This window comes from Dasypus novemcinctus, chromosome X (genome assembly GCF_030445035.2).
Source record: "Dasypus novemcinctus isolate mDasNov1 chromosome X, mDasNov1.1.hap2, whole genome shotgun sequence".
Taxonomy (NCBI): Eukaryota; Metazoa; Chordata; class Mammalia; order Cingulata; family Dasypodidae; genus Dasypus; species Dasypus novemcinctus.
Window position 1 is genome coordinate 161,144,255 of NC_080704.1, and position 25,789 is coordinate 161,170,043.

A 25,789-nucleotide genomic window follows, 5' to 3' on the forward strand; every position below is an offset into this window, starting at 1 on the left:
CCAAAGGAATTCTATCTTTTTCTAAAAACCATTGAAGTTACTGGTCTATCCATGATCCATTAGGAAAATGACAGAAAGCAGCAAGTGAAAAGAGTAACTACTGGTGTACATGAAATTTCAATTCTTGCCCCAGTTCTTTTAGTTACTTAGGTCTGTGACTTTGGAGAGTCACATCACTTTCCAAAGTATGTATATCAACCTAGTTTCCTCATCTATAAGACAACTATAATGATACCTCCCTGCAGTGTTTAATCGGGAAATAAAGAGAATCAACATTATTTAAGAAATGTGAATGCTTTCGAAAAAGCAAAAGTGCATAGGTTTCACTATTTTATTTTAGTAGCTTGGTGAATCTGCTAAGGTTTAACTCCTCTCTCCACTGTCAATGATGAAACACCTCTGTAGAACAAATGAGCAAAAAAACACTTTGCTGATTTGTCCAAGATGAGGAAGAATTCATACTGGATACTAAAAGAATGATGATCTCATTCAATTTACCATATGAGGTCTAGCATATATTTTGAAGCTTGTGGGCAAAATAGTATAGCAAAAAGAACACTAGCACAGATGTCCAACAACCTACACTTTTGTCTTGCCTTGGTAGTTCAATCACAGTGGGACACGTGTTACCCAACCAACCAACTTGCTCTGGTGGGCATGACTTCCTGAGGTCAGTCATGAGACAAGGTAAGAATTTCAGGTAGTTGATGAGGATGAATCTCAAAAGAAAAGCTATATGATTCCGAGTGTGGCAGTTTGAGATTATTTATGAATTCCAAAAATGAGAGATTATGTTTGTAAACAGGTCTGTTCATCTGGACATGATACCCTTTGATTGTGTTAGCTGCTGAGATGTCTTTGATTAAATTATGTTATGATTAGAGCTTTGATTTGACCGTGTCAGTAGGGTATAACTCAGGTTAAGTCCCCACCCCCTTGGTGGGCTATATAAATGGACACTCACTCAAGAAGACACACAGAAGAAGGCACAGGAAGAAAGAGAGCTACAGACATGGCAGAGGAGAGAACTTTGATTCTGCGGCTCCAGGAAGAAAGATGAACCATTCGCCTGATCATTGCAGCCAAAGACAACAGAGTAGTTGAGCACCTAAGGCCCAAGAGACCAGACAGAGACTGCCCACCATCTTGTTTCAACACATGGCAACTGAGTTTGATGAGAAACCAACCTTGAGCTAGACTCTTTAAGGCCTTGTTAACTGTAACCTTTTACCCCAAATAAATACCCTTTATAAAAGCCAACAGATTTCTGGTACTTTGCATCAGCACCCCTTTGGCTGACTAATACACCCAGCTCCACTGGTCTTTCTGATAGAGGAAGTTGGCCAAATTGTACTTCCACAGATGGCCCCAATCTCGCCAGCTCAGAAGGACCCTTTAGTTTCCATACCTCCCTCCTCTTCAATGAAGGGGAAGTGCCAGACAATGTACTTTATACTGGTGAGCCTAACAATGTAAAAGAACATCTTGACTTTGGACAGGATTTTCTCATAGTCTCTCTTGACCTTGGGAAACAAGACTAGATTCCAGTAGGGGAGATACGTCACTTTGCAGGTGACTCACTTCCTTTCTGCCTACAGGGGGAGGGAGGTCCCTACCGGGACTCCAGAAAGATACACACCAAAATGTTAAAAGTACTTATTTCTGGGTGCTTGTGTTACCGATGATTTTCCAAATCTTTTTCCCCTTATGCTTTTCCATTTAAACTCATGAGACTACATCACAGCTCTTCCCATTCTGAAAAAAATAAAAGGCCCCATAATAATTTCCCTTACTCTGAAAGGCAAAGGAAACCATGTGTCTCTTCTTACTTACAACTTGAACCTCTAACTGCCCATTCTTTCCAAATAGGGTCTATTTTGTGTTATCATTTAGCTCAGTCTCCACCAACATTTCATGCTACTTTCCTACTTCACATCTATTTTTATTGTCTCCATCAGCATCAAAAGAATCTTTCCTGAGAAGTGGCTGTAGCTCAATTGATTGGGCTCCTGTCTACCATATGGGAGACCCTGGGTTCACACCCTGGGGCCCCCTTGTGAAGGTAAGCTGGCCTGAGCCCACAGAGAGCTGGCACAGCAAGATGACACAACAAAGGGTGACAAGCAGACACAGAAGAACGCGCAATGAATGGACACAGAGAGTAGACAACAAGCAAGCCGTAGTGGGGCAGGGGATAAATCAATCAATCAATCAATCAATAAAAAGAATCTTTCCTTGTACCCCTCAAACAGAAAGGGTAATATTAAAAAAAATGGGAAATGACTTTAGAATGTGTAAGTACTTACTGAGATTTTTTGGAGAGAGATTTTGAGAGAAGACCATGTATCCAGTCTTCGATCCAGAATAATGGTAAACTGGGAGTCAGATCCATTTTGCCTGCAAGATAAGAGAAAATATGTTTTTCTTAGCAATAACCCACATTTGCTACACATGCTTTAAACTTCTGGTTATTTCATGTATATTTGATGTCTTGACCAACATCAGATTTGAATTTGAAAAGCCATTATGCAGAGCTCCCTCAGAAAACCAATTTGATTTCATATACCCTTCTCCTCACTATTGAAAATTTATTTTTCAGCACTAATGTCAAAACTTTCACCTAAAAAGTGATAGTGTAATGCAGCTATGTAAGTCAAATGGATTTGGAATACTGCAAACTTGGGTGTGGGAAAACCTGACAGAGAGCTGTTCTTCCTGATATCAGATTTAATTATCCCTGGCAATCCATTCTGAGTCAATGACCCATTCATTCAGGAAAAAAACTGCTAAATATATATATCTTTCTCTAAGTCTGTACCTTGAGGAAAGATATTTTAATGGGTGGTAGGCATTTTATTTGCCCTAAAAGACTACTTTTGATCTTCAAGGGATGCCCTGTATGTTTTGTATTCTGGAATTTGAGTTCTGTGCAGGAGGCTCTTCATAATTTTATGATCCTAGAATTGTGCCCTCTTAGCCTTCAGGGTTAGAAACCGGAAAATGTTTCCTTTGAAAAGTTTGTCTTCAGCATAAATAAAATATTTGACACTTTTCTCTTTTAAAGCATTTTAGTACTGAATAATTTTTTTTAGGCAGCCAAGGATTGAACCCAGGATCTCGTACATGGGAAGCAGGTGCTCAACCAGTGAGCTTCATCTGCTTCCCAATGAGAGTTGGACTTTTTTCATTTGTTTGTTTGTTTGTTTTTAGGAGGTACCAGGGATGGAACCTGGGACCTCATATATAGAAAGCAGGCACTCAACCACTTGAGCTACATCCACTCCCTCAAAAGAATTTTAATAACAAGAAGTTCCTCCCAGTATCTCCCAATACTACTTTTGGTTCTATTTAACATTCAGTCTTATTGTTTTACCCTTGGAAAAAAAAATGAAGAAATGGCTGTCACCAATCTTGGCAAGAAAGATTTCCTTTTAGGTAAATTAAAGCCTTTATGACCACCACTTTCAACCTACGTTCTTCTTCACAGGGACAAATCCTTCTAGACCTTCCAGTTTTTTCATAGATTCTCAATATAATTTTATAGCAATTTAGGTACTGTCACTTTCCCCTTCTAAATTATATTTTTATCTGCTCTGAAGATGAGTCTGTTGATTATGTACAATAATAATAATAGCCATACACTAACCATTCATTTTCCTGTTATTATATTCAAATGGATATCAGTTACTTAAAAAAAATTTTTTTAAACGTAATTAAATGCTATACCTTGCAATAGAGGTCAAGTAAGTCAGCACTTTTGTTATTACTTCTTCGGGTATACATCTAAAATTACAGTTTTCTGGAAATGTAATGATCCAAGCATTGTCCTTCCCTCGGCCACCTAAAACAGTATAACAAAAATCAAGCAAATTAACAATTTATAGGACAAAAACATAAGGAAGAGGATTTTGGATTTGAGGGGGTAACTTAGAAAATTCTTTGGAGCCAGTGAAACTTCTAAGAATAAGGATCTCCACAGAAATTAAAATGACACCAAGCTCCTGACACTTTAAAATGTGGCAGAGTGGATTCTAAACGAAAAGAAAAAAGCAAAGAAGGTAAAATGAATGAATACAGTCAGAAGAAAATTTCATGGCATACATATAACAAAGGTGGTTGAAAAACTAGCTGATCTCCCAAATGTGACAAACAAGGGGGTTGGAAAATAACTGTTTCTATACCAATGCTGTGAGTCTAAATTCAAAATGGGTAACTGACATCTTGACAGCAAGTGAAAACCCTGATAAAATTGACCTCTTCAAGTCAAGGTGAGCAAGCAGGGATACAGACCTCAAAGTACAGTGAAAACGTGACATTCTCTTGGATTCATGGAAGAAACGACATAAGCAATAAAAGCAATATTATTCATAAAAAGGAAAAAAGACCACAAATTCTCTGTAGGTGGAAATCCAATGTGAAATTAAAATATGACAATAGCAAAGGAGATAAAATGGAATGATGAAAAAAAATACTTCATCCAAAAAAAGACAGAAAAACAGAGGGGAAATGGGGCAAATAGAAAATAAATAGGGAAACGGACTTTGGCCCAGTGGTTAGGGCGTCCGTCTACCACATGGGAGGTCCGCGGTTCAAACCCCGGGCCTCCTTGACCCGCGTGGAGCTGGCCCATGCACAGTGCTGATGCGCGCAAGGAGTGCCGTGCTACACAGGGGTGTCCCCCGCAAAGGGGAGCCCCACGCACAAGGAGTGCACCCATAAGGAGAGCCGCCCAGCGCGAAGGAGGGAGCAGCCTGCCCAGGAATGGCGCCGCCCACACTTCCCGTGCTGCTGACGACAACAGAAGCGGACAAAGAAACAAGACGCAGCAAAAAGACACAGAAAACAGACAACCGGGGGAAGGGAGGGGAATTAAATAAATAAAAATAAATCTTTAAAAAAAAAAAAAAGAAAAAGAAAATAAATAGTAAGATGATAGATTTGAATCAAACCATATGAATGATCCTATTAAATGTATATGATCTAAGCACCCAAATTTAAAAGGCAGATTATCAAATTAGATTTTAAAAAGCAAGCTGCAACTACATTCTACCTACAAGAGACACTTTAAACATAAAGGCACAAATATATTAGAAATAAAGGATGAAAAAAGATATAAGATGCTAACACTAGTCAGGAAAAAAAAGTTATAGTAGCTAAGTTAATAACAGAAAAAGTAGATTCCAGAGCCAAGAATGTTACAAAAGATTAAGACAGTCATTTGATAATGATAAAGGGGTCAATTCATCAGGAGTACATACCAATCCTAAATGTTTATGCACCTAATAACAGAGCTACAAATTACATGAAGCAAAAACTCATAGAATTGCGAGGGGAAATTGACAAATCCACAAAATTATAGCCCAATATTTCACCACCCCTCTCTCAAAAATTAATAGAGCAAGTAAACAGAAAATCCGCAAAGATAGAGTGCACCTGAAAAAAGCTATAAACCAATTTGACTATTGACCTTTTTAGAACATCCTGCCTCACAAAAACAGAATATACATTCTTCTCTAGTGTACATGGCCAAAAGATCAAATTAGTTCTTTGCCTTTATCTTTACCAAGGCAAACTTGTGAGTCTCCTACCCAAGTTATATTTTAAGGCAAACTGGTCAAAATATTAAAGCAAATGATGATAAATCTTCACCTATGATATTCTAGACTGAAAATAACAAAGAGAATGATGATAATCACTGAGAGGAATGCCATCCACCCAAGAATTCTGAAGGAATGCAAAAGAGAAACTGAGTTAAGAGATTTAGCAAATTATCAAGGAATTCCATTGACGGAGTACAGTGTAGAACTAATAATACAAACAATACAAAATATACAAGTTAGCATATATCTTAGGGAAATGGACTTGGCTCCATGGATAGAGCATCCGCCTACCACATGGGAGGTCCACGGTTCAAACCCAGGGCCTCCTGACCTGTATGGAGCTGACCAACGTGCAGTGCTGAAACACACAAGGATTGCTGTGCCACGCAGGGATGTCCCCCGCATAGGGGAGCCCCATGTGCAAGGAGTGCGCCCGGTAAGGAGAGCTCCCAGGAGGGGTGCCACACACACGGAGAGTTGATGCAGCAAGATGATGCAACAAAAAAAGAGACACAGATTCCCAGTGCCGATGACAAGAATAAAAGTGGACACAGAAGAACACACAGCAAGTGGACAAAGAAAGCAGACAACTGGTGGGGGGGCGGGGGGAGGGAAGGGGAGAGAAATAAATAAAAATAAATCTTAAAAAAAAAATACGTCTTATAGAATCTAGACTTTTCAGCCTCTCTTCCAAACCAGAAAAGCTAGTGTAGTTAAGGACAGAACCATCTAGCATTTAGGCAAACTATGCTAATCAAAGGAAAGGATGCAAGGTTTCTAAAGGGTAACTTACCCTAGACTCATCTATAACCTGTAACTGACCCAGAGAACTTCTAAGTACTGTTCTAAGTAGTAAATTTGTGGGAAAAGAACAAAAGAGATACTTATATTCTGAATGGGAAGATTTTCATTATTGTTGGGAACCCTCTCTTCAAAAGAAATCATACCAAAGAGCTTTCAGAAAACCACCACGAAAAACAAACAAGGAAGGAAAAGCATAGCAACGGGGCTGAAAAGGGGCAAAAGACCCTGAGGAACACAGTTTGGAAAAACGGTAAGTGTAAGTAAAAGTCTCCAAATCCTACAAGTTAACCTAACAACTGCTAAATTTACTAGGCTAGTATGCCATGCATTTATACCACATATAAAATAAAATATGAAACCACATTAATTTACCACGGCTTCAAAATTACCACTAACTATAATCAGTCAAGCAGAAATTGAAATGTCCAATTAGGTTCATCTATATAGTAAATGTTTGCTAAGTAAACGGAGCATGTTGGGGTCATTTTAGGAGAAATAATTAAACTGCTTAAAAGGTATAAGATGGTGTCTTGTACTCTCAACACCTAAGAAGCAGTCATTTTCATACCAACAATGCACATCCTGGTAAATGTTTCTTCTCTGTTCAAGATAATAAATATAATGTTGCATGATACAGTTCGAATTACTCTAATACCTGGAAGTCAGTTGTTTGTCTCTAACTTTCCCCAAGGGTAGGTATTGCCATAGTTATGTCTCTAAAAATACATAATGTTATTTACATAGTAAGGATCAAACTAACTTTACTAATGGAACCACACACGTATCCGGAATAAATGCATGAGAATGTTTGCTTACCAGACAAGAAGGCGATGTCTTGCATTAAGAAGTGACTGATGTCCTTTACCCGGAGAAGCAGCTCGGTTTCTAGGAAAAAAAAAACAAGAAAGGGGTGGCAGGGGTATGGGGGTGGGGAACGACATATATGTTCAAGGACAGCTAGAAACATACACACGGCTTCTCATTATGTTAAAAAAGGACTCTGGGGATCCACGTACCAGGGTCCATATACATCCTGCTGATCTGGTCTTCGTTCCTCTCAGCAATCTGGCCAGGAAAGCATGCTCTTGAAAATATCCCTAGGTAAGAGGGACCAGTGACCTGCTTCTCAGAACTATGCCCAGAACATAAACTATTCTCACTCACTAGAAAGCTAAGGGCAAAAGGTGCAAGCTCCTGGACATCCAGATTTTTCATGAAATGTAGATAGTCATGTAGAGACACTGTAGCAGATAGTCTTCCATTGGGAATGCGCCCTTTCCTTTCACGAGGCTTCATGAGCATATTAACCAAGAGTTTTTCAGAACTTTCATCTTATTGAATCCTTAAGATAACCCTGAGGTGGGTGTTATTATCCCATTTTATACATTGAGAAAAGAGTCTGAGAGTACAGTGGAGAAGTTAAGCATGTGGTCTTGGGAATCCAACCTTGCTGCATTTACTGGCTGCGCAAACATGGACAAGTTACTTAGCTCCTTGGAGCTTCTGTTTCCTCATCCATAAACTGGGTATAATAATATCTACCTCACAGGGTAGTGTACTGAGTGTAAAATAACGAGCAGAAGAATAGGTGCTCAACAAACGGTGGCACAGTAACTCATTTTTGATCATTACAGGTAGAACGAGGTACAGGCATTGTTTAGTATGTTTTAGTTTCTTTCCCCAGACCTGAACGTGTTAACTTGTAATGTTCAATTCTAGTGAAAGGTCCCGGGGCCAAAAATCAAAGTGTACTTCCTGCCTCTGGTCCCTAAGCAAGGATAACTTTTTAAAGGATAACTCTTCAAAGCAGGTTATTTTGGATCTTTGGCATCACTGCCTAAGGTGCCACAACTCTTCCAAAAGTCGTATTGCCCAGCCTATTTTCCACAATTTCCTCTGCTACAAAAGGCCTTCTGAGACATTCTCTGGTGGTGACAAACTGATACATGGTACCTTTCTTGGGGTTTCTGAAACCATACCATATGGATGTGTTTTATCAGAATCAATCCTGCTCAGGAGCACAGAGAAAACAAGTTCTAAATGGGCCCCCACTAGACAATGGACTAGGGTACCTGTTACTGAACAGTGATTGTGACCTCACCCTCAATTTGAAAATTTAAGCAACTAACTGGCAACTTTCTTTTCATAATAAAGCACACGCCATCCCAAATCTGCCATGTGTCTGAACCTAAAAATCAGCTCCTCAGAATATCTTCCCAGCCAGACTGCTGAGCCCAATTATTCTTGCAATCCTATGTGTTTCCTCAAATACAAAAAAGTGCTTCTGACAGCCGCGAGCATGTGTCACACAGGGACAAGTTTTGTCATGGGCATATGGAGGGCAGGTGAGAAATGCAGCCAGTGCAAAGAGGATGAGGACACTGCACAGGAGCCTGCAAGAGTGACAGTTCACGTACGTGTTCTGCCTTTTAAATGAGAGTGCACCAGACATGAAAATATTCCTACATAATGCCAAAATCCAAATGCACCCCCCTGCTTTGATCAGTGGGAATCCCTCGGACAAAGTGGTGAATTTTATGGCAGATGGCAGATTTGGAAGCACTAGCATGTGCAGCTTGACTCCTCCCCCTACCTTTCAGGCTCTTGCATAGCTCCAGAAACAAGGAGAGGTTTAGATTTCTTTTTTTCCCATGCATTTGTGTGATGAGAGGCCTCCGGGCTTAAAACAAAAGGCCCATGGGCTGGGCGTGGAAGAGCCTGGGCCAGTGCTGGCTAGGCCACTGAGCTCTTCTGTGATCTCAGGCAGGTCACTCCCCACCTCTCGCCTGGTGGTCCCCATTTCAGACGTGAGGGCAATACAGGAAGTGCTCTCTCCATGGCCCCTTCCATTTTATGAGATCTGGCAACATGTGACATCCTTTGAGAAAAAAAAAAAATAGGCCCGTGTTTTCTCTCCTAAAATGTCTCTCCCACAGTTGTGCCCAGAAAACAGCATTCCCATTATATGTAGGAGGATGAAATGATGGCTTAAAAAAGAGGACGTTACTACTTTCGGATAGGCTCACATCCTGGCTTGGAAACATACTGACGGGAGAGGCGATAACACAGGAAGGGAGATGGAAGACCTGGGGGTTATCACTGAGCAGTAACAAAGGATTAGATGAGATTGGTGCTGAGAACAAAGAGAAACAGAGTACTGACTTTGGGGAAAGTTGGGACACTGAGTTACACTCAGCTTTGCATCTGACCCTCTTGAATGTCCACTCACTTTTCATCCTGAAATATAAAAGTGAGAATCAAAATGATTTACAATGTTCCTCTTGCTGACCCTTTAAACTCTTTTTACTCCAAAGCCTGAGAAATACAAAGCCGGGATCACCAAAGCTGAATCAAGTTCACATTCAGCATGTTCCTTCTTGCCCAGAGTCACAGTCAATAAGAGGCCTGTCCCTTCTGTATCACGTGGAACACGCAATTACTTACAAAATCAAAGGCATGGGCCCTTCTTGCCCTGGACTGGTTGGGAAGCCAAACAAAGGGCACTAACTCAATAGGGAAGCTGAGTGACACCCTGCAAGCGATGACTAGGAACCCTCATCAAACAGCCCTCCATCGAAGACCTCTGCTGAGGATCCACATGCTTGTACAAACGAACACAACCAGCCACACAATGAAGACAAAGGAGAAGAAACGTGCTTGCCCATGCATTCCACACATGTGGTATCAGGAAGCAAAAGGGACACGCTTTCACTGTCTTGACCAGAAACTGCATACATATCACTAATATTTCTTCCGTAATGAACAAGGTAGTGGCACAGGCAAGGATAGAAGCTTAGAATGCAAATATGAGGAATGACAAAAGTCCTGAAAATCTTGAAAATAAAGACTATACGTAGGATGTTTTACAGAGAGGAGAAAGGTATACCCCTCCAATCAGTTCCCTTCGGATTGTGTCGCTTGATACATGGAGCATTTTAAAGTTTTCAAGGATTTATTATAAATTAATTCACTTTTTAAGACACCTATTTGTTAAGTACCTACTATGTGCCAGATAATGTTCTGGGCTGTGGAGAGGTGTTTTGGGGGAAAGTAGAGGCTCAGGATCAGATGAGCTGGTGAAATATTGGTGGTTAAACACACTAAAACAATCTCCAGAGTCTTCAAGCTGTGAAGCCACATGGGCACACATTGAGACTCCGTGAGTAGGGGCTATGTACATGCGGTGTCGCCCAAATCTATTTGATCAGGTCCTGGTGGCTTGGTGGGTTGGCTGGCTGGCTTTTCAGAAGACAGAAAGCAACAGAGAACACTATGGAGACTCATTACAAAAAGGAAAAAAAAAGATTTTGTTAGAAAAGTCAAACCAATCTGCAGATAAAATGACCACCAGGAAGGTAGAGAAGTCCTTCCCCACCACTAACGATGTTCCAACAATGGCCTGGGACAAGGCTGCTAGAGAGTACCATTGAGCATTAGTTGGGGTATAGGAGAGGTTGGAATAGATGATCTTTTTTCTGTTCTGAGAGTCTATGCTTGCCCGATTTGAGCAATTAGTACCATTCCAAGGCATGTCAGTTCCACTGAGTTTATGATTCCTATGCGGGAAATGAAAATTTTTAAAATAAATAAATAAGTAAATTGGCATCTCAAAGTTCCCCCATTTGATAGAAAGCACTTCTCCTTCAGGTCACGGTATACCAACAATAATTCCCACCAGGGAGCATTAAGTCACAGGGACATTCTCCCTCATTGTACGTGTATCCACTCCCTGGGGTTACTATTCATACATGCTAGAAGAATACAGGTTCTGAAACATGCCCCCCACATGTGCCGCTCTGTTCAAGCACAACCGAACCACAGCAAATAAACTTCTCGGAAGAGCAAATGCCTCTGTTCTCACTTGTTTTCCTAAAAATAAGATAAGAGGATGCCATAGGCAAAAACAGAGTGAAAACTAAAAATAGAAAGGAAAATAACGGAAATGTCAAGCAGAAAGATAAAAGCCTCTTCCATGGCAACCAACCCACTGCCACCACCAATGTGAAAACAGGGGGGGAAATGTGGTAAATGATTAGCCACAGCTCGTGTTTGCTGGGCACCTACATTTTCTCTGGTCTTAACAGCAGTCCTCCAAGGTAGAGCTCTTAAAACCCTTGCCTTACAGATGAGGACGCGAGCTTCAGCTCCTGTTCACACACATTCATTCAAGGGACTCGCATTGAGCAAGGCGCCAGGGGCACTGTTTGTACACAAGGTAGAATTTAGTAGGAGATTTAGACAAGCTTTTACCACACCATCTGTTTGGTTTCCCAACCTGCAGATAGGCTATCTAAACTCTAATCATAAAATACGCTCAATTAGCTCTAATGCCAATAACTAAACAGATAGGGCTCCTAATCTCCCATTGTCTTGCAGGCTGGGTTTTATCCTAAAGCATATCACAACTGTTTATAAACAAGCTTTTACAAGAAACTCCTTTATTTTTACAGCTCGAAATTCCTAACAATGACACTCACTTTCAGCAATCATCTCTTTGAAACTTCCCTATTACTGATGTGCAGGAATCAGATAAAATTAGATTTTGTTCTGAGCTCTAAATCCTGTAATGAGGCAGATGGGAATCTATGAGTGCAATTTTTTTCTCTTTCAATCTGAGCGTATGATACTCTATACCATCTGTAAACAGTAATCACTTAGCACATGCAACAAATTGAAAGGCTGTCTTGACAAACTATGCTTTAAAAGGCAGAACAAATAAAACGGTAATTGTGAAGCCATCACAAAATGAATTCCCACTGGATTACAGTAAAACTGTGCAGTACTTTGTTCTGCAATAAAGATACAGTGTGAAACACTCACGTAATTCTATATTTACAAAGGAAGACCAGGATTCACACAAAACCCCTCTTTCGCTGACACAAACTGGAGGTTCCTTCCAATCTATCATAAACCAGTTCGCCAAATAACTACTGAGTTCCATTTTAGTCCTCTCTGCTAGGTACATGCTATGGGCCATGAGAACTTGTACAGAATACCTCGCTTCATAAAGCTTAAAAATTATCCACAGAGTTGGGCATATAATCGACTCGTAATCCAAGGTAGAGAACCGTGTGCTATGATGGAAATACCCAATATAAAGGGTGAGGGGAGAGGTTATCACATCTAATTTGAGGGAGAAGGGGGAAAGGAAGGTTTCATAGATGATATGACATCTGAGCTGGGCCTTGAAAACGGATTAGGATTCAAACACATGGAAGGGAATGGAGAAGGACATTCCAGGTGGAAGAAACAAGGCTCCAAAGCAGGGGTAGGTGAAGGAATCAGGGATTGTATTTGGCCTGATATGATCTGAATACAGAGCATGGAGAGAAAACCAGCTAAAGCTTGAAAGCAAGATGAGAAGCAAATAGTGGAGAACGATGCATGTCTCCAGACTTAGCACAAAGTTGCTGACCAAGCAGGGAACCCGCGTAACAGTACGGCAGGGACATAGAAACTGGTGGCTTCTTCCATCGCTCCGCTACCAGTTTTTGTTATAACCTCAGGCAACTCACTCAACGATCACTGCATCTCAGGTTTTGTACAAGTACGTATACAACAAAACTAGGGGGAATGGAATGGGAAAGGGCAAGGTCCTGTTTTGTGTCATAAAACTCCAGATAAAACTTGGCATGAGTCCCATTTTAAGGTGCCCATTTTTTCCAAATGGTCACATTTCAGAAATCTGAATGTATCTTACAGTCACCATCACATTTGATGATGTTTTGCATTTTTCCACCTCGAACCCTTTTTAAGTATCTTAGATACTTAAAATCAAATATGATCATTAAAAGGGAAAAAAAAAAAACCCAAGACATTCAAAATGCAAATCCCCAACCTTTCCAATTGCAATATTATATAGGTATCATTAGATTCTGTGACTATCATTTTAGATGCTATATATTACAAGATAGTGGGGCATGGGAAAAACAGAATACAAAACTGTCTATCTGGGAAACAGACTTTGGCCCAGTGGTTAGGGCGTCCGTCTACCACATGGGAGGTCCGCGGTTCAAACCCTGGGCCTCCTTGACCCGTGTGGAGCTGGCCATGCGCAGCGCTGATGCGCACAAGGAGTGCGGTGCCACGCAGGGGTGTCCCCCGCGTGGGGGAGCCCCACGCGCAAGGAGTGCGCCCGTGAGGAAAGCTGCCCAGCGCGAAAAGAAAGAGCAGCCTGCCCAGGAATGGCGCCGCCCACACTTCCCGTGCCGCTGACGACAACAGAAGCGGACAAAGAAACAAGACGCAGCAAATAGACACCGAGAACAGACAACCAGGGGAGGGGGGGAAATTAAATAAATAAATAAATCTTTTTAAAAAAAAAAAACTGTCTATCCAAATACCATATGATTTTGCAATGCCACTTCTAGGTATATACCCCTAATATTGAAAGCAGGGACTTGAAAAGATATTCCAACACTGATATTCATAGTGGTATCATTCACAATTGCCAAAAGGAGAGAGGAACTCAATTATCTATCCAGAGAAGAAAAGATAAACAAAATATGGTATATATACAATGAAATATTATTCAGCCATAAAAAGGAACGGAGTTCTGATACATGCAACAACGTGGATAAACCTTGAAGACATCATGCTGAAAGAAATAAGCTAGACACAAAGGACAAATACTGTATAGTCTCATTTATATGAAAGAATATGCAAATTCATAGTCAGAAAGTAGAATACCGGATACCAGGAGCAGGGCTGGGAGAAGGAAATGGGGAGTTAATGCTTACTTGGGACAGAGTTTTTATTCGGGGTGATGGAAAAGTTTTGGTAATGGATGGTGGTGACAGTAGCATAACATTGTGGATATAATTAATAATACTGAATTGTATACTTGAAAGTGATTAAAATGGGAAATTTTAAGTTGTATACATGTTACCAGAATTTTTTTAAAAACATAGAAATGTACAATACAAAGAATAGATGTTAATGTAAATTATGAACTTCAGTTAATAATAATATTGGTTCATCAATTGTAGCAAAGGTAGCACACTAATGCAAAATGTTAATAATGGGGGAAACTGAGGGGGGTGGCATATAGGAACTCTACTTTTTTTGTAAACGTACAACGTCTGTAATAAAAAAAATTTAACTGTATCCAATATGAAAGCAATTACATAATTATTCTATTTAATGAAAATAAGGAAATATACTACAATGCTAGTAGTATTTTTTCTGGGCCATAATACAGACTTTTTTTGCTTTTCCTATATCTACCTAGTTGTCTACAATGAATATGTTCATTTTATATAATTATACGTTTATTTTATTGAGATATAATTCACCCTTATTAGAAAAATTGTGGGTGTAAAATGCACCCTTTTAAAGTGTACAAATCAATGGTTTTTAGTATATTCACAAAGTTGTACCACCATCACCACTATCTAATTCCAGGACATTTTCATCACCCCAAAAGAAACCCTGTAGCCATTTAACAGTCTGTGCAGAGAAAGAATTAATGTAGCAGGTCTAAGCCTGCTTATTCTTAGAAAGGCCTGCTGGCAAAGTTGGCCCTTGGCTGATACCTGGGAACTTAGATTCAAATGGGTTCCCACCACCCTAAGTGATAAGAGTGGCTCACAGTGGCTTAACTGTTTATGCAAACAATGTAGTTTATGCTGAACACCTGCCTTCCTTCCAGGAGTCTGGCATTTTGGTACCCTCCAGTCAGAAGCTGTCTACTGGACTAGCCCCCAGTAAAATCCCTGGGCATTGTATCTTCAATAAGCTTCCCTGATTGGTAATATTTCACACATGTTGTCACAACTCATTGCTGGGAGAATTAAGTGTGTCCTATGTGACTCCAGGGGGAGAGAACCTTTGGAACCTTGTACCTACCTGGTTTCCTCAGACTTAACCCCATCCATCTTTTCCCTTTGCTGATGTTTCCTTCCATCCTTCTGTTGTAATAAATTATGGCTGTGAGTATGACTATTTGCTGAGTACTGCAAGCCTTCCAACCTGGGGCTGGTCTTAAAGAGACTCCTGACACATTAACTCCCCATTATCTCCTCTCCCAAGCCCTAAGCAACCACTAATCTATTTTCTCTCTCCAGGGATTTCCCTATTCTGTACATCTGATGAACACCAAATCATACAATATTGCTTAGCATAAAGGTTTCAAGGTTCATCCATTTTGTTGTGAACAGGTTCACTTTTAAAATCAGAAAAAGGTTTTTTGATGCCACATCATAATCTTTAATCCCTGTACTAAAATTACCCTGGGTTTCCAGCAGTGTGTGTGAGTTTGAAAATTGAAGTAGTTGGTAAAGCAGAGAAGTATTGCAAAATTAAGGATTACAAATCAGTGGTCCAGAGCATATATTGATAGGCTCCATCTACATTCTGTATAGAGAACAGAAAATTCTGTCATGAATATGGAGATCTCATGTGAAACTATTTAAAATAACTGACAAACACTTTGGCTCACCAAGATTTAGAAATACAAACTTGAAGTCACTAAAGTCAGGACAAAAAGCATAAATTAAGATAGTTTACAGAAAATCTTTTGAGAGTTCCTTTATCAGTTTGGCATCTGATGGTTATTAAACTTTATAGTTGTCCAATTAAACCTGACAGACATCTATAAAACACTCTGCCCAACAGCAGCAGAATATAGAATCTCCGCAAGTGTTCATGGACCATTATCCAAGATAGACCACATGCTAGGCCATAAAGTAAACCTCAATAAATTAAAAAATATTGAAATAAGACAAAATGTGTTCTCTGACCACAACAGAATGAATTTAGAAATCAGTAATAGAAGATAATTTGGGAAACTCACAAATATGTGAAAATTAAACAGTGTATTCTGAAATGGGTCAAAGAAGAAATCACAAGGGAAATTAGAAAATGCTTCCATATGAATGAAAATGAAGACAACATACCAAAATTTATGGAATGCAGCTAAAGCAGTGCAACCTACATTAAAAAAGAAGATCTCAAATCTATAGCCTACACTTCCAACTTTACTGAAAAAGGAAGAGAAAACTAAAGTTAAAGCAGGCATTAGGAAGGAAATAATAAAGATTAGGGTGGAAATTAATGAAATAAAGGGCGGCGGACTTGGCCCAGTGGTTAGGGCGTCTGCCTACCACATGGGAGGTCTGCAGTTCAAATCCCGAGCCTCCTTGACCCATGTGGAGCTGGCCCACATGCATTGCTGATGCGCGCAAGGAGTGCCCTGCCACGCAGGGGTGTCCCTGCATAGGGGAACCCCACGCGCAAAGAATGCACCCTGTAAGGAGAGCTGCCCCGCGCGAAAGAAAGTGCAGTGTGCCCAGGAATGGCACCGCACACACAGAGAGCTGACACAACAAGATGACACAACAAAAAAAAGAAACACAGATTCCCGTGCTGCTGACAACAAAAGAAGCAGACAAAAGAGATGCAGCAAATAGACACAGAGAACAGACAACCGGGGTGGGGGGGAGGGGAGAGAAATAAATAAATAAATAAATAAATAAATCTTTTTTTAAAAAAGAATTTACTTAATTTAAAAAAATGTGTCCTTCATTTAATATGGTACAAACTTCACCTTAGTTGCTACAGCATAGTGGCGTTGTAATGGGATTACACTTTCTTTAAAAAAAAAAAAAAAGAAATTAATGAAATAGAGAACAAGAAAACAGTAGAGAAAAATCAATGAAACTAAAAGCTAATTCTTTTATAAGATGAACAAAATCGACAAATCTTTTTAGCTAGACTGAAGAAGGAAAAAAAAAAGACAAATTACTAAAATCAGAAATGAAAGAAAGGTCATTATTACCAACCACACAGATGTAAAAAGTATCAGAAAAGAATACTATCAAAGATTTTATACCAATAAATTAAAAAACAGATGAATGGACAAATTCTCAGAAAGACACAAACTACCAGAATTGACTTCAGAAGGAGAAAATTTGAATAGACCTATAGCAAGTAAAGAGATTGAATTAATTATCAAAAAAAAAACTATTCACATGGAAAAGGCCAGGCCCAGAAGACTTTACTACTGAATTCTATCAAACATTTGAAGAATTATCGACAATTCTTCACAAACTCTTACAGAAAAGAGAAATGGAAGGAAAATTCCATGACTCATTCTATAAGATCAATATTACTCTGATTCCAAAATCAAAGATATCACAGGAAAATAAAACTACCATTATCTTATGGATATAAGTGCAAAAACCCTCAACAAAATACCAGCAAACCAAATCTACCTATGTATTGAAAGGATTTTACACCATGAACAAGAGGATTTATCACAGCAATGCAAGTTTGGTCTGAATAAAAAAAAAATCATTAATGTAATGTACCATATAAGTAGATGTAGAAAAAGCATTTGACAAAACCTAATACATTCATGACAAAAATGCTCAACAAATTAAGAATAGAAGAGAACTTTCTCAGCCTAAAAAAAGCATCTATAAAAAACCCATAGCTGGGAAGCAGATTTGTCCCAACGGATAGGGTATCCACCTACCACATGGGAGGTCCAAGGTTCAAACCCAGGGCCTCCTGACCCATGTGATGAGCTGGCCCACGCACAATGCCAATGTGCGTAAGGAGTGTCGTGCCATGCAAGGGTGTCCCCTCCGTAGGGGAGCCCCACACGCGAGGAGTGCGCCCTATAAAGAGAGCCGCCCAGTGCAAAAGAAAGTGCAGCCTGCCCAGGAATGATGCTGCACACATGGAGAGCTGAAGTGGCAACAAAAAAGAGACACAGATTCTGGGTGCCACTGACACAAGTGGACACAGAAGAACACACAGCAAATGGACACAGAGAACAGAAAACTGGGCAGGGGGGCAGGGAAGGGGAGAGAAATGAATTTTTTAAAAATCTTTAAAAAAAACAAAACCCATAGCTGACATCATACTTAATGGTGAAGGAATGGCAGCCTCCCCCTTAAGATTCAGAATAAGACAAGGATGCTCATTCTAACTACAACTATTCAACATTATACTAGAGGTTCTAGCCAGTGCAATTAGGCAAGAAAATGAAATAGAAGGCACCAAATTAGAAAGGAAGAATTAAAACTCTCTCTATTAACAGGTGGCATAATTTTCTATATAGAAAATGCTAAGTAATTCACTAACAAAATTTAGAACTAATAAATTTAGCAAGGTTGTCGCATACAAGATCAATATACAAAAACCAATCATGTTTTTATACACTTGCAATGAACAATATGAAATTAAGAGAACAATTCCATCCACAATAGCTTCAAAAGAATAAAATACTTGGGAATAAATTTAACAAAAGAAATGTCAAATGTATACTCTGAAAACCACAAATCATTCCTGAAAGAATTAAAGAAAATCTAAATAAATTGGAAATCATTCCATATTAACAGATTGAAAGACTTAAAATGTTTAAGAAGATAATGCTCCCCAAGTTCATCTACAAATTCAATACAATCTCTATGAGAATCCCACCTGAAATTTTGTAGAAATTGCCAAGACAATTAAAATTCATGTGGAAAAGCAAAGGACCAAGAATAGTCAAAACAATCTTGAAAAAGAACGAAGAGAGTTCATGCACTTACAACTTCAAAACTTAAGACAAAGCAATGGTAAACAAGACAGTGTAGTACTGAACAGGGATAGATATATAGCTCAATGGAATAGAATAGAGATTCCATAACTAAACCCATACATCTGTGGTCAAGTGATTTTCACAAGTGTGCCAAGATCATTCAATAGCGAAAGAATAGTCTTTTCAACAAAAGGTGCTTAGACAACTGTATAACCTCTGTAAAAGAATAAAGTTGTATGCTAACCTCACAACCACATATAAAACAACTCAAAATGGATCAAAGTCCTAAATGTAAGAGCCTAAACTACAACACCTTTATAAGTAAACACAGGCATAAATCATCATGACTTTGGATTACACATGAGCATCAAAAGAATAAACTGGATGTCATCAAATTTAAAACCTTTGTACTTCAAAAGACACTATCAAAAAAGTGAAAAGACAGCATGCAGATGGGAGAAAATATTTGGAAATTGTATCTATGACAATGGACATATATCTAGAATATATAAAGAACACTTAAAATTCAATAATAAAAATACAAATAACCAAATTTAAAAATGGGCAAAGGATCTGGACATTTCTCCAAAGATACACAACTAACCAAAAAGCACTTGAAAAGATGCTTGATACCATTAGTCATCGGGGCAATTCAAACCAAAATTGTAATGAGATACTACTTCATACCTACTAGGATAGCTAGAATCAGAATATCAGACAATAACATGTGTTGGCAAGGATGTGGAGAAATTGAAACCATCGTATATTGCTGGTGGGAATGTAAAATGATTCAACTCCTGTGGAGAACAGTTTTGCAGCTCCTAGAATTATCATATAACCCAGTAATTCCACTCCTAGGTATATACTCAAAAGAAATGAAAACTAAAAGCTACATTAAAATTTGTTCACAAGTGTTCATATCAACATTATTCATAATAACCAAAAGGTGAAAAAACCTAAATGTCCATTAAGATATGGATAAACCAAATGTGTTATTTCCATGCAATGGAATATTATTTGTCCGTAAAAAGGAATGAAGTTCTGATACAGGTTACAACACAGATGAATCTTGAAAACATTATGCTATGTGAAAGAAGCCAGTCACAAAAGACTGCATGTTGTATGATTCCATTTACTTGAAATATCCAGAATAGGCAAATCCATGGAAATGGAAGAGTGGGTGGGTGTGGAGGGATATGATGGTGACAGCTAAAGAATACACAGCTTCTTATGGGGGTGATAAAAATGTTCTAAAATTTTGGTGGTCACTGCACAACTCTAAATACACTATAAAAAACATGAATTGTACACTCTACAAGGGTAAATTATATGGTATATGAATTACATCATTATAAAGCTTTTTTTACAAAAATCAAGAAAAAATGTTATTTGTAAGAAAAAGAATTCATTTAAATAAAGGATGTGGTTTTTCCCCTTCTCCTTTCATAGGAATTTTTTTTTTATTTCTCTCCTCTTCCCCCTCTCCCCCCTCAGTTGTCTGCTCTCTGTGTCCATTCACTATATGTTCTTCTGTGACCGCTTCTATCCTAATCAGTGGGACCGGGAATCTGTGTTTCTTTTTGTTGCGTCATCTTGTGTCAGCTCTCCGTGTGTGCGGTGCCATTCTTGGGCAGGCTATACTTTCTTTTGTGCTGGGTGGCTCTCCTTACACATGGGGCTCCCTTACACGGGGGACACCCCTGTGTGGCCCAGCACTCTTTGTGCGCATCAGCACTGCGCATGGGCCAGCTCCACACAGGTCAAGGAGGCCCGGGGTTTGAATTGTGGACTTCCCATGTGGTAGGCGGACGCCCTATCCATTCGGCCAAGTCTGCTTCCCCTTTCATAGGAATTTAATCATGAACAACAGGAAAAGAAAATGTCTCAGGAAGTAGATGTGGCTCAAGCAATTGGGCTCCCACCTACCATATGGGAGGTTGCAGTTTCTGTTCCCAGGGCCTCCTAGTGAAGGTGAGCTGGCCTGTGTGGAGAGTTGGCCCACTCAGCGAGCTGACATAACAAGATGATACAACAAAAAAGAGACAGAGAGGAAAGACAATGAGAGACACAACAAACGAGGGAGCTGAGGTGGCTCAAACAGTTGAGTGCCTCTCTCCCACATCGGAAGGTCCCAGGATCAGCTCCCCGTGCCTCCTAAAGAGAAGATGAGAAGAAAAGACAAGCAGACACAGAAGAACACGCAGCGAATGGATACAGAGAGTAGACAGTGAGCACAAGTGGCAGGGCAGAGGGAATAAATAAATAAATAATAAGCAAATCTTTTTAAAAACTAAAAGAAAAATCAATATTCATTATATGATGAAATAATTTTTTTTTAAAAAGGGCTCAAATACACAAGAAGTTGCCTCACCTTTTGGAAATCTATTTTAAGGAAAAAAAGATAAAGGTTGTGTGTAAAGAAAAACCACAAGCATATCACAGCACCAATATATTAGCATGGTGATTATATTCGGGTGCTGAGTCTTAAGTGATATATACACTTACACTTCTGATTTTTTGGCACAAATACGTATTTCTTGTGAAGGTCATGTAGCATAGTACTTAAGAGCACAGCCTCAAGAGACAAATTGCATGAGTTAAAATTCCAGTTCCACCACTTACCAGTTGTGTGATCCTGGGCAGGCTGCTTAAAACTCTTGTTCTCAGTTTCCTTTATCAGTAAGATGGGGGAAATGATAGTACCTATATTTCATGGGGCTATTGTGATGAGGAAAGGCAGTGATAAACGCGAAGCACTTAGAGCAGTGCGTAGCATATGGTAAAGAACAGTGCCTGGTATATGGTAAGTGCTAAATAAATGGCAGCCTTTGTTATTGTAGAAAGAAAAACTGTGGTGGCTTGAGGATACACACCCCAGCCAAAAAAAAAAAAAAGTTCTTAATCTTATCCCAGCCCTGTGAGTGTGAACCCATTGTAAATAAGACCTTCTGATGAGGCTGCTTCAATTGAGGCATGGCCCACCTCAGTCGGGAAGCGTCTTCATTCTCTTACTGGAGTTTTTTATAAAGGGAATGAAATTCAGACACAGAGAGAGAAAGCCATGGGAAGAAACTGGAAGTCAAGGGAATTCGGAAAAGAAGAGAGAGGCCAGGAGAGGCCACCGAGGGCATTGCCATGTGACAGTAAAGCTAAGGACCAAGGATCACCTACAGCTGGACTCAGAGTGCCGTGGTTTTCTGGGAGAAAGCATCGTTTTTATGACACCTTGATTTTGAACTTCTAGCCTCTAAACCATGAGCCATTAAATTCCCATTTTAGCAGTCAAGAAACTAAAACAGTAACATTATCATTTTAAAAGGTTTAATGTAAGGTGAGTACTCAGGCAGTGGGAGACTACGATGGAGTTTAGCATCATGGTTCTTTGATTTGAATTCTGCAGCATTTTCCACAAAGCGCTCCAAAAGCCAGAATGCCTCTCCTAGGTGAGAATAGGGGAATGAATCATGTTTTCTTTTCTTTTTTTTTTTTTAAAGATTTATTTATTTATTTAATTTCCCCCCCTCCCCTGGTTGTCTGTTCTTGGTGTCTATTTGTTGCGTCTTGTTTCTTTGTCTGCTTTTGTTTCTTTGTCCGCTTCTGTTGTCGTCAGCGGCACGGGAAGTGTGGGCGGCGCCATTCCTGGGCAGGCTGCACTTTCTTTTCACGCTGGGCGGCTTTCCTCACGGGTGCACTCCTTGCGCGTGGGGCTCCCCCACGCGGGGGACACCCTTGCGTGGCACGGCACTCCTTGCGCGCATCAGCACTGCGCACGGCCAGCTCCACACGGGTCAAGGAGGCCCGGGGTTTGAACCGCGGACCTCCCATATGGTAGACGGACGCCCTAACCACTGGGCCAAAGTCCGTTTCCCGAATCATGTTTTCTTATCCACATCTCCAGTCTTGTATACAAGGAAAAAATCTTAGATTAGATCATACTTAATATAAAAATTGGGCTTTCAAGTTCAAAAACCATGGACAAGCTTTCCGCATTGGCAATATGGGAAACTAAAATCCTAAAAACTCTTCCTGGTACAAAACACACCATGCCGGGAAAAATTTCTAAAACCTTTTAATGATGGTTGAGCTGGCAAGAAAGTTAAGGAAATCCTTAGAGGCTAAAACCTTAACCAGGGCAGAAAGAGATAAACCAACTGAGAATAGTAATGGCCCCCAGGGCATCTTCCAATTCCTACTCGATTTAGAGCTTTAGGTTTTTTCGGTTTTTTAATGTGCTAACATATAAATACAACCCCCCAAAAGTTCCATTTTAACTACTTCCAAATGTACAATTCAGTGATATTTATTATATTCACAATATTGTGCCACCATCATCACCATCCATGACCAAAACTTTTTCATCACCCAAAGAGAAACTCTGCACCCATTAAGCAATAACTCTCCATTCCCCCTCTCCCATCCATGCCCTCAGTAACCTCTAATTTACTTTCTGTTTTATGAACTTGCTTATTCTAGGTATTTCTTACATGTTAGATCATACAATATTAGTCCTTTGGTGTCTGGCTTATTTCACTCAACAAGATATCTTCAAAATTCATCCACATTGTTACCTGTATCAGAATTTCATTCCTTTTTATGGACGAAAAAGGAATTTCATTCCTTTTTATTCCACAGTATGTATATTCCACATTTTGTTTATCCACTCCTCTGTTATGTACACTGAAGTATGAGTATCTGACTCCGTATTCAATTGATTGGGGAATATACCTAGAAATTGGAATTGCTGGGTCATACGGAAAATCTGTTTAACTTTTTGAGGCATCACCAAACTGTTTTCCACAGTGGCTATACCATTTTATGTTCATACCAACAATGCAGGAAGTTTCTGACTTCTCCACATCTTCGCCAATACTTGTAATTATTATTTTAAAATGTTTTTTCTAATAGTAGCCATCTGGGTTGGATGTGAGGTGGTATGTCACTGTGGTTTTGATTTCCATTTCCCTGATGACTAATGATGTCGAGCATCTTTTCATATGCCTATTGGCCAGAGCTTCAGTTTGAATAGCATGCATTATCGGAGGATCCAACGTCTATGGCTTTGCTCAGGGTTGGGAATCAGACCAGAGGACCTACACAGGAGGATATCAGAATGACCACTGAGGAGAACATAATTTTTGTAGCTTTTTATTTTGAAATAATTTCGAACTTACAGAACTGTGCAAAAATACAAAACGCATACAGAAAAGTCCAACATACCTCTATTCCCCCAGATACCCAAATCCACCAATTTTAACATTTTGCCACATTTGCCATATAATTCTATCTATCCATCCATCCATCAATCCATCGTCTATGTAGCTCCCTCCTCTCCACCGACTCACCTATTATCTATTTATCTATCTATATCTATTTTCTAAACATTTGAGAGCAGGTTATACACATCATACTGCTTGAATATGTACTGTTTCCCCAAACATTTTCTAAGAACAAGGATATTCAGAATATAATTTCTTAAACAAGATACAAGAAGCACAAATATAAAGGAAAAGATTGATAAATTAGGCTACATTAAAATTTAAAAGTTCTTTCATCAAAAGGCATCATAAAGAAACTGGAGAACCCACAAACGGTGTAAAGATACTTACAACACGTAACTGACAAAGAATTAGTATTGAGGATGTATAAAAGATTATAAAAATAAGAGAAAGACAAATACTCTGATCGAAAAATAGGAATAAAAATGACACGAACAGGCATTTCATCGAAATGGAAACAGGAATTGACTGATATATATTTGAAAAGAAGGGAAGCTGATGTGGCTTAGTGGTTGAGCACCGGCTTCCCACAAACGAGGTCCTGGTTCAATTCTAGCCGCTGGTACCTCAAAAAAAAAAAAAAAATCTGAAACGATGCTCCTCTGCATTTGAAATGTGTGAAATGCAAATTTCAAGGACAGGAAGAAAACCTTTTGTACCCACCACATAAGCAACAATTTTTAAAATCCGAGAATAACAAGCATCTGTTTGTGCAACAATGTAATTCTTACAGATGTGGTTTGGTTTTGACCTAGGCTCTTACCACAGGATTACTTTTACTTTTTCAACAAGTATCCATTTTGAAAGAGTATCTTCAAAGTATTTTAGAGGTAACTGTGGAAAGGGCATACGGGTTATTAGAGTTTCATCCTGGTAGAGCTAAAAAATAATACAGAGGTGCCTTGACACAGAGCCTAAGATTGAAAAGAAAAAAAAATGTCCGTTAGATGTGCCAACAAACATCAAGAGAATTCTAGGGTTAAATGAAGACATGTATAATGTCAGATCAGGCATCATATCAATGTATTAGATAGCGTTGGCTGAGTGCCTACTATGGGTTCAACGGCATGTCACCACTCGCTCAGCACATACAAATGAAGAGGCTCCAATTCTGGGAAGATCATCTACAGATCCAAGTGTCCTCATATGCGCAACCTTTTACAACTGTGCTTTTGAAGGATGGAGAGGATTTTATCCTCAGTAGCACTACATGGAGTTCGAGAAGATGGGAAACAGAAAGAAGGAATGAGAGGGTAGAAGGAAAGACTGGGAATTCTGTTTTTTTGTTTTTTGTTTTTAATTTTTTTAATGTATCTATTAGCCACTCCAGTCATTGATGTATTGTTCTTTCAACAGACTTTTGTTAGGTCCCCTTCTTATACAAAGTCCTGGGCAGCACTGGGGAGACAGAAACCAGTTAGACGCTCACCCTGATCTCATGAGGCTCTTAGTCTAGAAGTCGGAGGTAGTTAGAGTCCAGGGGGATATCTGTTAAAGTAGTGTTGAGCACAAGATGCCATGAACACAGAGAAAGGACATCTAGCACTAAACTGATAGAATAGATAACGTACAAGAAATGG

At 39.4% G+C, this 25,789-nt stretch overlaps 1 protein-coding gene across 2 annotated transcripts in view; it reads right to left on the reverse strand.

Annotated features, from left to right (window-relative positions):
* The window catches only part of MCF2 (MCF.2 cell line derived transforming sequence), a 182,375-nt gene that overhangs the window by 75,376 nt on the left and 81,210 nt on the right, over window positions 1–25,789 (reverse strand). For both annotated transcript variants that reach the window (XM_058291036.2, XM_058291035.2), the window contains exons 3-5: window positions 7,221–7,289; window positions 3,727–3,841; window positions 2,307–2,397 (exon numbers count right to left, since the gene is read on the reverse strand). In XM_058291036.2, the coding sequence (XP_058147019.1) occupies window positions 2,307–2,397; window positions 3,727–3,841; window positions 7,221–7,289 (275 nt within the window). The remainder of the gene's footprint in view (window positions 1–2,306; window positions 2,398–3,726; window positions 3,842–7,220; window positions 7,290–25,789) is intronic.